This window comes from Amblyomma mixtum, chromosome 1 (genome assembly GCF_055824585.1).
Source record: "Amblyomma mixtum isolate Tamu chromosome 1, ASM5582458v1, whole genome shotgun sequence".
Lineage (NCBI taxonomy): Eukaryota > Metazoa > Arthropoda > Arachnida > Ixodida > Ixodidae > Amblyomma > Amblyomma mixtum.
Window position 1 is genome coordinate 39,310,595 of NC_143012.1, and position 14,307 is coordinate 39,324,901.

General features: G+C 47.4%; 1 protein-coding gene across 1 annotated transcript in view; it reads left to right on the plus strand.

Annotated features, from left to right (window-relative positions):
• The window catches only part of LOC149366089 (multidrug resistance protein mrp-7-like), a 69,135-nt gene that overhangs the window by 38,721 nt on the left and 16,107 nt on the right, over nt 1–14,307 (plus strand). The window contains exons 14-21 of the mRNA XM_089569627.1: nt 1,083–1,303; nt 2,129–2,305; nt 5,141–5,308; nt 6,602–6,786; nt 8,474–8,549; nt 9,412–9,622; nt 10,315–10,625; nt 12,210–12,313. Of these exons, the coding sequence (XP_089425753.1) occupies nt 1,083–1,303; nt 2,129–2,305; nt 5,141–5,308; nt 6,602–6,786; nt 8,474–8,549; nt 9,412–9,622; nt 10,315–10,625; nt 12,210–12,313 (1,453 nt within the window). The remainder of the gene's footprint in view (nt 1–1,082; nt 1,304–2,128; nt 2,306–5,140; nt 5,309–6,601; nt 6,787–8,473; nt 8,550–9,411; nt 9,623–10,314; nt 10,626–12,209; nt 12,314–14,307) is intronic.

Sequence of the window (14,307 nt, forward strand, 5' to 3'; positions counted from 1 at the left end):
TGTAACACAGCTGACGCCGAGGGAAGACAAAAGTACAAAGCGAGCAGCATAGGGAAGAATGGAGTTTGAGGGGAAATTTAATGGGATAAGGTTAGGACGAGCCTGGCTCAGAACAAAGACAGCAGAAGATAAATGGGGAACGGGGAATGTCTTTTTATTGCAATTGATTCAGCATGCCCTCCATGGGTCAGTGGAACTGTACGAACAGGCTTGGGGTGCGGCCTGACCTCAGTTACTAGGGCCGACAACGCACTTCCTCGCCAGAGCAGGATTTGGCCACCCTGGTGTAGTACTTGGTCGCAACCTTCTATGAACAACCCAATTAATCCTCGGCCCTCCGTCCCCATTCAGGGCAGGTAGTGACAGCTGATCCGGATCATGAGAGGGAAATAATTAGAAGAATAAGAATGGGGTGGAGCGCATATGGCAGGTTCTCTCAGATCATGAATGGCAGTTTACCAACATCCCTCAAGAGAAAAGTATACAACAGCTGTATCCTACCGGTACTCACCTATGGGGCAGAAACGTGGAGGCTAACAAAGAGGGTTCAGCTTAAGTTAAGGACAACGCAGTGAGCTATGGAAAGAAAAATGATAGGTGTAACGTTAAGAGATCGGAAGCGGGCGGAGTGGGTGAGAGAACAAACGCGGGTTAATGACATCCTAGTTGAAATCAAGAGGAAGAAGTGGGCTGGGGCAGGGCATGTAATGCGAAGGCAAGATAACCGCTGGTCCTTAAGGGTAACTGAGTGGATTCCAAGAGGTGGCAAGCGTAGCAGGGGGCGGCAGAAAGTTAGGTGGACGGATGAGATTAAGAAGTTTGCGGGCATACAGTGGCGGCAACTGACAGAGGACAGGGTTAATTGGAGAGACATGGGAGAGGCCTTTGCCCTGCAGTGGGCGTAGTCACGCTGATGATTATGATTGCTATGTTTCTGGCCGTCTAGTGCCCGCGATGCGTTTTTCTATGCTGTCTCCTTGCATTTTAAACGAGAGAAGTCTCAGGTTTTAAAATTATGTGCTAATTTTAATAACGTTAACAAGAGTTCCAGAAGTTCTCTTTCTTTGTTTTTTACCACAAAGGCGCAGTGCTGCTGGAGAAATGCACATTTGCGTGGAGTGGGCCACAGGAGGGCAGTAAAGAAGCTTTAGGCTCGGATGAACCGGCCCTATGTGACGTCAGCCTCGACGTCAAACCAGGTGCCCTGATAGGCGTCGTGGGACTGGTCGGGAGCGGCAAATCTGCCCTGCTTGCCGCCATACTAGGCGAGCTGCGACGACTTCGAGGATCTGTTCACGTCGCTGTAAGTGTTCCATATGTAGAAGGCGTCTTTTGAAACCCGTATTGAGGCAGCAAAACGGACTAGTTGTATTTAAATAATGTTTTGAGACTGTACTATATGCTCACCGAGACGATTCGGATGTCCGCAATACATCCCTGTCGTGTTCCTTATTCGTTATAGTGTTGATGAACGTAGCGCAATGGTGAAAAACGATCGTTAGAAAAAACACCTAACCCGCCGCGGTGGCTCAGTGGTTAAGGCGCTCGTCTACCGAGCCGGAGTAGCCGGGTTCGAACCCGACTGCGGCGGCCGCGATTCGATGGAGGTGGAACGCAAAAGGCGCCCGTGTGTTGTGCGATGTCAGTGCACGTTGAAGATCCCCAGGCGATCAAAATTATTCAGGAAACCTCCACTATAGCACCTCTCTCTTCTTTCACTCCCACCTTCCTCCCTTCCCCTACGGCGTGGTTCGTGTGTCCACCGCGATATGTGAGACAGATACTGCGCCATTTCGTTTCCTCGAAAACCAACCAAAATACCTTTTCTGTCATCTTGAAGCACTCAGTGGTAATGAGGGCAAATTAAATGTACCTACGGCAGACGACAGTAAAAGACTGCTTGAGTGTCGAGGGTGGAAAAGCTTAGAAGCGACATGAAGAGCGAAAATTGCAGGAGTAACCTAAGCGCGTTGGATAATACATTCGAGCTCAGTGACTGAATTAAGAAGCAGAATATATTGCAGAACATGTGAATATTATGATGAACATGTTTGCTCGTTGGCCTTGAGGTTCTCGAAGCCATTTGGGCTATCAGTGATTTCAAATATACACGATTGCCTGGATGCAGGGTAGAGTGGCCTACCTACCCCAGTCTGCCTGCATCTTCAACATGTCCATCCGAGACAACGTGCTCTTCGGCAGGCGGATGGAGCCCTACCGTTACCACCAAGTGCTCGAAGCCTGCGACCTGACGCGAGACCTGGAACTTCTGCCTGCCGGCGACCTCACCGAAGTAGGAGAGAAGGTGGCTGGCAACCGCTCTCTCTTATGCCTTGGAGCGTCACACATTGCTTTTGTAATGAAAGTTAGACTAGGCTAGCAGAAGCGCATTTCGCTGAGCTGGGCAAAGGCCCCTACTGCGCGTGCGCCGTTACCATGGCAACCAGTTGCGCCGCGCGCCGTTGCACCGCCGCAGTCGTACCGCCGCAGCCACTGCGCCGCACTGCGCATGCGCAGAGTCGTACCGCGCAGCTGGGGTATAAGCCGGAAGCGATGCGTTCGCTCCTCAGACGCGCACCATGGAGGAAGAGCGGCCGTGCTCGTCACGACAGCAGTCGAGGCGGCGTGAAATTGAGTCTTCCGATCCAGAAGTCGTGGCATGGTACAGGGCCGGCCGACAGCGTGAAAACGAGGCGAGAGGGCTAAGCGGGCAGCCGAGACGCCCGCATTACGAGAGGTACGTCTCGCGAAGAGACGCCACCAAGATGCTGACCGACAACGACGGCGTGTCGCTGCCGAAATGTCAGTAGACCAAACTGCATTCGCTACGTATATCCTGGCCTAGCTGTGCTAAACCACTGCCAATTTTTTTATGTCTCCGTATTATGCTTCTGCGTAGTCTCTCTGCAGTCGTATGTACTCACGACCCCCCTCTTTTATCTCAAGCTTCGTCCTGAGTCATTCCTGATAAATTAAATAACCAACAGAAATGCAGGATCACGGGCATAACAGCAAAGCCTATTCCAGGATGCACTGCTGACTCTGGCGGGAATTAAGCCTGGTGATTAATCAGATGCGCAATGAAATCCGGAGCCAAACGGCTACATATTTCTCAGCATCGGTTCCCTGTTCGTCGTGGCACCGTAGCTTTGTGTCTGTCATGTTTATCTGCGGTGACGTTGAGAAACAAACATCTGCGCACTTCCGCGCCCATGATGTGCCTTTAGTTGTAGTGCATATCTCGGAACAGAGATGGCGCCAGCCATCAATTTGAGCTTATGGAAAACTCAGTGCGCCATTGCACCTAAAATGTAAAGCATTATTTTCTGAATTACTTATTTCATCAAAAGATTCAGAGGGCCATCTAATTCTGCTATGTGTTGACTAACATATGTAGACGCCTTTACCGGAAGTGACGTCACTTCCGGTCTGGTGACATCACATCCCGCCAGCCAATGGTAATGCTCCGTTCTGGTGACGTCAGTTCCCTCCAGCCAAAGGGAGTGTTCCATTCTGGTGACGTCAATTCTCTCGAGCCAGTGATCCAATGGGAATGTTTCGATCTGGTGATGCCTGTTCCCTCCAAACGTTCAAAGAATTTACCTTCCGTCGACACATTTTCTGCCCGATGAGGCTTGTAATTTTATCGCATTAAAAGCATCCTATGGGTCTTTTCGAAGAGCTCACGCTGCTTAACGCCGATTTTCCACGTCATAGTGATAGTCGTGCCAATTCGCTTTTAACGCGGCAGTTTCTGAACAGAGCATGAATGCGTGAGGTGCAAGCCGTGAGATGAATCCTACAATATCAAGGCAATCTTCCAAAATTTTTTAAATGTTTCGTCGCGTGCATCGTGGTCTCTGGTGCAGCACTTACACGTCTGTGCTGAACCTTCCTGCCTTTGTATCTGCACCGCGAAAACCTCAGTGACCGTGTTAAACGCGCGAGAGTATTGTAGCAGAACGTAGTTAGAATGGATAATGTTATATACGATGATGCCAATAAGACGCCGGGTGATCGCCCTTATCCCAGGTAGCAGCGAAACGTTACAACAATGTTTCTTTTTTGTTTTGGTCAAACGTTCATACATTGTTCTTAACGTACTTTTTTTTTCAGATGCTTATAAAATGTTACAAGTAAACGTAAGCGTAACCTTGCCCTAGCCTTAACTAAGCATTTAGGCAAAATAAATGCAACTTTCTCTAAAATTATAAGTAACGTTGCAAGGGCATGCAGCCTCACATATTGTGAAGGCACACATTTGCAAGAATGTACACTGCTTCGCAAGTGTGAATATCGAGGACGACACTTGAGTTCTGCAATATACGAAAACGGATACATGCAACTCACTTACTCCTGAATGGTTAACATTGAGTCAAGCTTATGTAGCCATTTCTGAAGGGTGTCCCACGAGTGAAAGCGGCGAATAGGTAGTACGTGAAGTTATCTGACAAAATGATGGGTCTCTGCATGCAATTTATGGCATACGTAATCTAGGAGATTTATGGCAAAGTGCTGCTTGTTGAAGAACATGTTTACTTTAAGAACAGTGTAAAAGTTCCTGGACACAGTGCTTGAAATACAATTCTAATAATTAACAGTCAATATAATTGCGATACAACATATAATATTGTTTGGTAGTATTTAACAATATAACATTTAGAACACATCACTAGAAAAGTATTTAGTTCGAATGTTAAACTAACGTTTATAAGAGAGAAAAAACTGTTTGTTAGGTTTTATTATAAAATAACGTTCCAATGTAACAAATAACGCTACTACAATTTTTATATTCGGTACTACCTGGGGTGTTTCTCCTCTCGCTTCTGAAATTTGATTCTCAAAATTATCCTCAAGTTTTGACACATCACGAATTCTAAGTGCTGAACAGTCTTAAAGACACCGGTTAACTGAAAACACGTCTCTGGAATAATCAAGCAAATTATATCCGCACATTCTCATGTGAAGTCTTCAGCTTTGCGCACTGGAAAACTAAGTCCCCTAAAAGGCGCATTTTCGGGTGGAAACCGAGTGTGACCCGATGTTCGGGTTTAATCAGATACTGCTCCATTTTCTTTCCTCAATAACCAATTTAATTTAATTCAATTTAATCCGCTAAAACCCACCGTCAACCTCGCAGGGCGAAACGCTCAGCGGTGGGCAGAAGCAGCGGGTGGCGCTGGCCCGAGCCGTGTACAGCAACAGCGACGTCTACCTCATAGACGACACGCTCAGTGGCCTGGACGTCCACGTAGCCGCCAAGGTATTTGCACGGGTAATAGGACCGGAGGGACTGCTCAGACACAAGGTACGACGCACGAGCTGTTGAATTCACCACTGGCGCGTGCGAAGTGTACATGCGTTGAAAAGAAATCAGTCATCGTTGAGGCTAGAAATACACCAGGTGTTTCAGGGAACCCCACCATTAATTTAAAAACAAAAGTTTTTTTGAGGTAAAGAGCAGCTTTCTTACTTCACTTCACTTCATTACCTTAAAGACCCCCTGTTAGGGGGTATTACATAAGGGGTGGGTACAGATAGAATCTAACCCGGCAAGACGTTCTACTTAATCATAGAATCTAACTTTATGGATAAAGATGTTATTCGTTAAATACGGCAGTTATACAACTCGAAAATGAGGATGGACAGGTGGTTGCAGTAGTGTGGAAGGCCGTTCCAGTCGTCGGCTGAGCGAGGAAAGAATGATGCAGCAAACGTTGTGGTATGAGTCTGTGGGCGGGAAACTTGCAGGGGATGACCAAGGCGGAGGGAAATGCGTGCTGGAGGGCTAATGTAGGGTGGAATACGCAATGAGCTGTAAAAGAACTTACGAAATAAGCACATACTGGCGATACGACGACGACAGGCAAGGTTTGTTAGGCTCAACTCTGCTTTTAAAGATGATATGCTGATATCATATGAATAACATGAATGAATGAATCTAGTGGCTCGGTTCTGTAGCGATTCTAGTGACGCAACCAAATAGATTTGGTTAGGGCTCCAAATGGGGGATGCATGTTCTAGTTCTGTACGAACGAGGGACTTGTAGGCAAGAAGCTTAAAGTTTGGCGGTGCATGGCGCAAATGACGTTTCAGGAAACCAAGGGTTCTGTTAGCTGATGATAGAATGTTAGTGACGTGCGCATTCCAGGTTAGACCTTGGCTTAATAGCGGCAGTGTTGGCGCACGCAAAAAACCAGGCGAATCATGTTGACTAGAAAAGTGATTAACGGAATTCTAATCGATGATGTTTTACCTATTACCGATAGGCGCCCGATGGCAATTAGAGAAATTTAGCCGGCCGTTAGTAATAGCCATGTAAGTTTTTAGAATTTCAAGAACGCAGTTACCTTCGCAGCTGTGACGCAACTAATTTTGGCTATTTCTTGTGCCATTCGAAAACCGCGTGCCTGCGGGGAGCGCAGAGCGTCGTCAATCAAATCGTGTCACTACCACGCGACAGTTTCTGCCCAACCTGTGCTGCGGAGCTCTCAGCACTTCGCTGCTCCAACGCGGGCGGTGCCGAAAATTTCACGTGCTACATGACATTTCCCAATCGCTGCTGTGGAGTAATTTTCTATTACACATTTTCTCTTTACAGACACGAATTATGGTCTGCAACCAAGGTGTCTTTCTGAATGACGTCGACCAACTGCTGCTTTTGTCAAAGAAACGCGTTCATCCATACATGTCCCTCTCCGATTTGAAGGTGGACACCGAGATTCCTAAGGCCCTGCTTTTCGGAAGCAAACAGGAGTCACCAACAACAAAACCCAAAGCCAGCAGGTGATTTACAAGTACTTACGCTGCAATGTCTTCCAGATAAACGGCGCCATATAATGTATTCTAAAGCATCACCGTTAACCTGATACCGAAAGTGAATGCTGGAAATGTTGGCCTAAGGCATGAAGGATGTTGTCATCACGTGCATCGAGTTCTTTAGTATTACTTAGAGAGAAAGCTGGCGCCACCGTCTCTGCGACTTTCTTAAAAAAGTGGTAGGGTTTCAATGTAGTTAAACCGAGTAGACGTGCGAAAGCATGTATTCATTCTTCGCCTCCTCTTTCTGGTATCTGCATGTGCACGCAGCCGCGTTTCTCGCTGTTCATCGTCACACCCTCTCCTCTCGACTGCAGCTGGCGCGACGACGCCCTCCTCCCACTGGCTACAGCTGCGCGACGCTCCTCCGAACTTACCCGAGCTTCCTCCCATTGATTGCAGCTTGCGCGACGTTCCTCCGAACTAACCCGAGCTTGCCCGAGTTGCTCCGATCCGATAAGACAAGATTCTTGCTCGGCGTTGGTACGTCTGGAGTGGAGTTCTCGTACTGAAAGCATTTCATCCAACACAGGAATGCGAGAATACTAGGTTTCTTATTTTGCCTGGCTAGTGCTAGATCGAAAACGCGGATTCAGCCTCTGAATCGGCAGCTACGCCGCAAAGCTCTTCTCTGCTCGCAGATGGTATTATTTTAATGATCCATTTGTCATTTCTTCAGTAAAATTCAGTACAAGTAGATATATCTGCTTACCAGTTCTAACGCTCCGCTGCCGGTCGTCAACGGATGTTCCCTTTCGGGACTGTTCAACATTACTTTAGTTTTCTGCATATTCATTTTTAAGCCCATCGTTCTGCTTTGCTCTTCTAAATCATTTGTCATGATTTGCAGTTCGTCCCCTGAGTTACTTAGCAAGGCAGTGTCATCAGTGAATCGCAGACTACTAAGGTATTCTCCATCAACTCTTGTGTCCAATACAGGTATCTGAATCCCTTCCTCTTAATACACCGCGAATAGTACTGGAGAGGCCATGACTGCTTGGCTGAAACACGCACTGATCGCTTTACCTGTCAATGACTACGGTAGCTGTGCAGCCGCTATCGATTTTTTCCAGTACTTTTGCATATTTATCTTCTGCGCTCATCTTTATATGTGACCCATTAGTCTAAAACGCAGTGCCTCGCTTTTGTCTTAAGCGTGCTGAACGGTTGATAGCATACTTAGATCATTTAGTTAACGACACCTTGTAATCTTAATTCAGCTCATCCATTTTCTTTTTAATCTGTAACTGAATCTTTTCAGAAACATGTTACTATCGTGGGCCGTATCACTTCTTACTTCTGTGGAGCTTCGCAGCGAGGCTAATCGTACGGACTCCAATCAATGTCATAAAACTGCTCGCTGTTGATCATTCCTACATATACAGAAACACCGGTAACAGCCACTACTGCTCATTTATAGATAACCGCCCTTGCAGAGCACGTCTGGATGCGGCGAAGGCTAGACGTCTTATGAACAAGTTAGTGCAAGGTTATTATCACAGTCAACTACCGCTCATAGTAGCTGCTCACTGAGGCGTCACCGCTTTTAGCTCACTGCGGTAATGGTGCATAAGCATGAATACTTGTTGAACTGAGTAATTCTTTTCAGTTACACCGCCGATTCTATTAAGATCTATATTTGGTTTCATTACAGTTACGACGCCTTGCTGCCACATGAGGATGGGGCCTTCGCTCAAATGACCTCCCAAGAAATGCGGGTGACGAATGTAGTAAGCACTGAATTTTCGTTGACGCTAAGAAAAACTCTTTCCTGACCGAGGCCAATGAAAACTTGAACAAAATTTTTGGTTGCAATCTGTTCCCCATAGCAGTTGCAACGATGGCTCTATGGTAGCAAGCGAAACTCACAGGAGCACTTAACTACGTTATGTGTTGGCAATGCGATAGCATTCGAAGCTGCTGATGCCTTTGCAGGAAGTGGCGTCACTTCCAGTCTGGTGACGTCACTTCTGGAAAAGGCATCAGCAGCTTCGTATGCTATCGCGTTGCCAATACATAACTTAGTTTAAGTGCTCAACGTCACTTGCAGTCTGGTGACGTCACTTCTGGAAAAGGCATCAGCAGCTTCGTATGCTATCGCGTTGCCAATACATAACTTAGTTTAAGTGCTCAACGTCACTTCCAGTCTGGTGACGTCACTTCTGGAAAAGGCATCAGCAGCTTCGTATGCTATCGCGTTGCCAATACATAACTTAGTTTAAGTGCTCAACGTCACTTCCAGTCTGGTGACGTCACTTCTGGAAAAGACATCAGCAGCTTCGTATGCTATCGCGTTGCCAACACATAACGTAGTTTAAGTACTCAACATCACTTCCAGTCTGGTGACGTCACTTCTGGAAAAGGCATCAGCAGCTTCGTATGCTCTCGCGTTGCCAACACATAACGTAGTTTAAGTGCTCAACGTCACTTCCAGTCTGGTGACGTCACTTCCCCCAGCCAATGGGAATTACTATGCCCGATGACGTCACTTTCCTTCAGTCAATCAGCAAATGTTATGACCGACGGCGTATTGTTTTCCCGATGGAGCTTCTAATGCTCTTGCGTTAATAACAGCGAAACGCTCTCTGACAGGGCGCAGTGGACCTGGTCCGGTCGCTGGTTACAATGTCTGGAGCGTGCCTGCCCCTGGCCGTGATGTGCATATCGGCGCACGCCGTGGCCGTCAGCCTCTTCCTCATCTGGATCAAAGAGTGGACCGACTCGAGCGCCGCCGGTGGCGTCGCCCAAGGCCGCTCCACCGCCACCTGGGTCGCAGTGCTGGCGGCCCTGTGCCTTTGCGACTGTGAGCACGTGTCACGTGACATTGCATGAAAGAGTTGTAGCACGACCTGCTGTATAAGTCTCGCGTGCTCGGAGGACACGCTCCGCAGCTGAATGCTGAGTATTCAGATGGAAAATTCGCTCAGACTAATGAAAATGCGTGGAGCTCAGAGAAAGTGGACTTCCCGCATAGACATCTGAGAAAATACTGAAAGACAAGCGGTGGCTGCGAATGAATGATCTTGGTGCTATTGCAGCGTTTTGGTAAACGGTCTCTGGCTCGGCAAGAGCCGTAGTCATTTGCGAAGTTTATATACAAGAATGACCGTTGCCTTGGCCTTTGCAGTAATCAAGTTTTTTTTTTTCGCAACATTTCTGGGGGCCTTTAGGAATTCTTTTTCTGCCTGTGGCATGATAGGTCTTCTTACGCGTTCGTTTCTTTTATAAGATCTGTTTAATATCGTATTCGATTTCCGTACACGAACATTTGCGTAGCAACACGTTGTGTGTTGTGTGTACTGCTTGTTTATCGTCTGTTGTCTATCGGCGATTGTCTGTTGTTCCGTCCTTACATCCTTGTGCAAGAGAGTTTCAGCATGCTTGAACAACCTGTTCAAACTGCCGCGCTGTTCAGCTAGGCGATACATTACTCGCCATTTCTGTTCTGGCCGGCTCGAAAGTCTTCCTCTCTTCCTCATACACAACCGCGCGCAGTGCTGTTCGTTTCGCTGGGCGGTCTTCTGCTGGCACTGTCATTCCGGCGCCTCTCGACTCGCCTTCATGGCCGCATGGTGCGCGGTGTGTTGGGCAGCGCGATGTCCTTCTTCGTGGCGACGCCCCGCGGCAGACTGCTGAACCGTTTCTCCACCGACCTCCACCTGGTCGACAGCCAGCTGTACATGACCAGCAAGGAGGTCCTGCAGACAGTCACCGGGGTGCTCGCCAGGCTTGCCGTCGTGGGGACTCAGGTGCCCATGGCCTGCGGCCTCGGGTTGCTGGCACTGGGGGCCTACCTCTCCGTGGCGGTGAGAGCGTGAGCTGCCGCGACTGTTGAACCTTGTGTTTAAAAGTGTCGAAACGCAGTGGTAGGAAAACGCTGAGGTAGCGCGTGACTATCGAGCGTTAGCAATATCGATCGAATATTGCGTCATTAGCCATCTTAGCCACCCCGTTAAAGAGTACTATTTGTGCTAAAAAAGAGAGAGAGGTGGCGAATGTATCACCGTTACGACTGTGGCGCCCTTTAAGCTGGAAATTGCACTCTTAATTGTGGCATTTCTTCCTGAGCACGGCTTTTTTTTCGCCTTCTATTTGCTAGCAGAAAAGGTTCCCTTGTCCCTCTTCCAACTCGGTCTGTGTACTGTCAGTGCGCTTTACCACTTGCTAAGCTAAGCTAAGGCTTACATGTTCTTTTTTGTTACAGCTTGTAGCAACTATTTGTAAGAAGGGAGGGCTTATACCTATCCTCCAAAACTAAACCAGCCAGCGACTGTGTCTTTCTCAAGTCATCTCACCTTGACGTGCACTCGTCTGCACAATTCGTATTACCGTAGCTCTCAGCAAGCATTTTTTAAAATTCAATATCCGATAACACCGATGTGTCGGGCTTTAAGTGTGCGAGATGGCTTGGAGGACATCATTTGCATGTAAAGTAAAAAGTAATTATATTATTTATTTATTTATTTATTTATTTATTTATTTATTTATTCCAGAGTCCTGCAGTGCCCGAAGGCGCATTCTTGCAGGGGCAGGGGGAGATGACAAATGAAATTTGCTAGTAAGGCAAAAAGACAAGTAAAATACCATAGAATATCAAAAATGAAATGACACAAGTAATAATCGAGAATGGAAAACATGCACCGACATATGCTTAGCCTGCCTCGTCCACGTAAGGTTAAATGGGAAATAAATGCTGATATACTTATACTCGTAAACTTCTTGCAGGGGCACATTATTTAATGAGTAACGGGTCTGTATTGGGGAGCGCTTTCAAGTGAGATAAGTTGGAATTTTGTAGTGTTCATACATCTGCCATTTTGAGGTTGTTTTGCCCTTTTCCCATCTGATAAATTGATGAATTGATTTTTGAGGAAACTAAATGGCGCAGTATCTGTCTCACATATCTCGGTGGACACCCGAACTACGCCGTAATGCGCTTCGTCCGTTTGTGTTTCCGTGTGTATGTTCCTTGTAGCGCGAATTGATCAGTATGAAGCACCAACTAGCCCCCGCTCTTGCATTGTTAGCCGTAAGGGAAAAGAGGAAGGTGAGAGTAAAAGAAGAAAGTGAGAAGCTTTTTCCATCTGCTATTTGAGGTTGCCATCTGTTTGGCATCTGCGATTGTGAGGTTGCCATTTTGAGATACTATCAGATCGAGTAGGGCCATGGTGGGAGTGGTTTCATAAAACCTGTCGTGTGAATGGGAAAGGAACAAAACTTTATAAAACAGTGCAGACAAAGCATCCAATCAATCACAGGTCAAAGAAACATCGCTCAGGCCGACTTCTGTGCCTCTCTTTCTAGATAAACATTTTTCTGTTGTGGCATAGAAATAAATTCCAGTCGATAAATCAGCCCACCAACGAATCAATCTTTCCCTGTTGCCGCAGGCGGTGACGGTACGGGCCTCGAACTTTGTCCGCTGCCAGGAGTACGCCTGGCTCTCGCGGGTGCTGCAGCACCTGACCGAGACACGTGACTCCATGAGCAGCGTGCACGGTGTAAGAATATATTTAGGTGTTGACACTGCGCTCGGCGGCGCGACCAGGACTTGTTCGCCGCTCCCTGCGCTTCTCTCGAACGCTGACAGATGGCGCTACGCACCCGGGGCCCCTAGTCGCCGAGCTTCGGCAGCCGTAATGCAGATGCCACGGGATCTTTCGGTGCCGCTGCGTGTACGCGTGCTTTGTGAAGTGCGGCAAGACAACGAAGGATTGAAACTGCTGTCGACACCAAATAATTTTGGGCTACTTCGTGTTTTTCTTGCTGAGACTGCATGAATGGGCGGAACAGCAGCGAGGATGCAGCCCTGTGCTGCTTCCGAGCTCGTTATCGAAATGCGTTCATAGCAAATTTTTTTTTCGTTCATCCGCACGACTGCTGTGAGCATAGTTAACTACACTGCCTCTTAAATATAAAAGGTCGGACTCAACGCGCCCACATTTGGCCTGAAGAGCCTACGCGTACATTCAAACATTGCTTGAGCAGTGTATTGCGCCAATGCTGCGAGATGACCGCCGTGTTGAGAACATGGTTAACTTCGGCCACCTGGAGTTCTTTAATTTGCATAGAAACCTCAAGGACGTTTCCGCATTTCGCCTGCATCAGAAATACTTACTCCGCAGCCACGAATAGAACCCGCGCTCTTGTGCTGTATTGCAGAACGCCACTGCCGCTATACACGCGAACGCCGGGACCAAAACAAAAATCCAAGTGTGCATTTGCGGCTTTTTAATAGCAAGTGCAGTCCACAATTAGGTACGCGAAACGCAAATAGTTACTGGAAATGCCACTGGCGTTGTTTCTGCCAATCTTATCCCTCAGGTCGGCACCGACCATGCTGAGTGGTTGTCTCTAGCACTAGGCCCGAGAACGTAGGTGTAATGCCGGCTGCGGTGGCCGCGAAACAACGCAAAAGGTGCCCGTGTGCTGTGTGATGTGAAGAATCCCATGTGGTCTAAGTTTGGAGCCCTCCATTGCGGCATCTATTAATGCCCATATGCCCCTTCGGGACATTAACAGCACAATTTGCTTTTTTTTTTTCTCAAATGCGGCCTGAATAGCCATTCTGTTGAACAAACAAATTTATTACTACAAGTAGCCTCTCTGAGAGATGTGATTTCCTGCAGTCACTAGGTTACGCACAAAACACAGTGAATCACAACCTACTGGGCTACTTTCGTGTAATCAAGAGCCAAGACCGTGACTGCAATTGTGATGATCACTGCATGCGTTTATTTGGACGATACACTGAGCGAATCATCCTCTATCATCTAGGATGAGCACAGCTTGGCCTGTTTCTTTTTTTCTTGACACTGCTTTGTCATGACAGCATTGGTGTGCTTACAATGCTGCCTCATACGCATGCTGACGTAATAGTGGAGGAGCTGTGCGAGTACTTCTTCCTTGTGATCAGCACATGGGAATGTCATCGTGTATGTATCTATCACTGCGTCTATGGTGTCCCAGTACACCGTGTGGCAGTCTGCATAGTCAACAAAAAACCGCTCCGTATGCTTTAGAAGGTCAAATATGTTGACGTTAGGGTGGGTAAGACCCCCTCTGGTCTTCACATTTGTTAGAGCTGCTTCCGCAAAAGAATTATTTTTTGCGCTGAAGGCTGACATGCAAGCAGCGCAGCTGGTAACTCTTCGCATCTTTCTACACAAAAAACCGGTGACATAATAAAGTATGCAGTCTGTAATTTGCCCTCCGTCTGATTTGTGTTTCCGAACGATATCTTCACATTCCCAGTCTTCTACTGAAACTAGATCGTCTAGCTTTTCTTTAATTTGATTGATGAATCCAGAGCATGATGCCACTTTGTCGTCTGTTGTAATGAGGGCCCTGAAATATGACGCATCCAGCAATGGTTCCTCACCCTCGACGACTTTGCAATTGCCATACTTCGGAGGTTTAAGGATACTGTAGATCGACAGCGTCTGGTAAAGCTGCATAAAGGTGGGCATCGAAGGGTGATCATTCTGG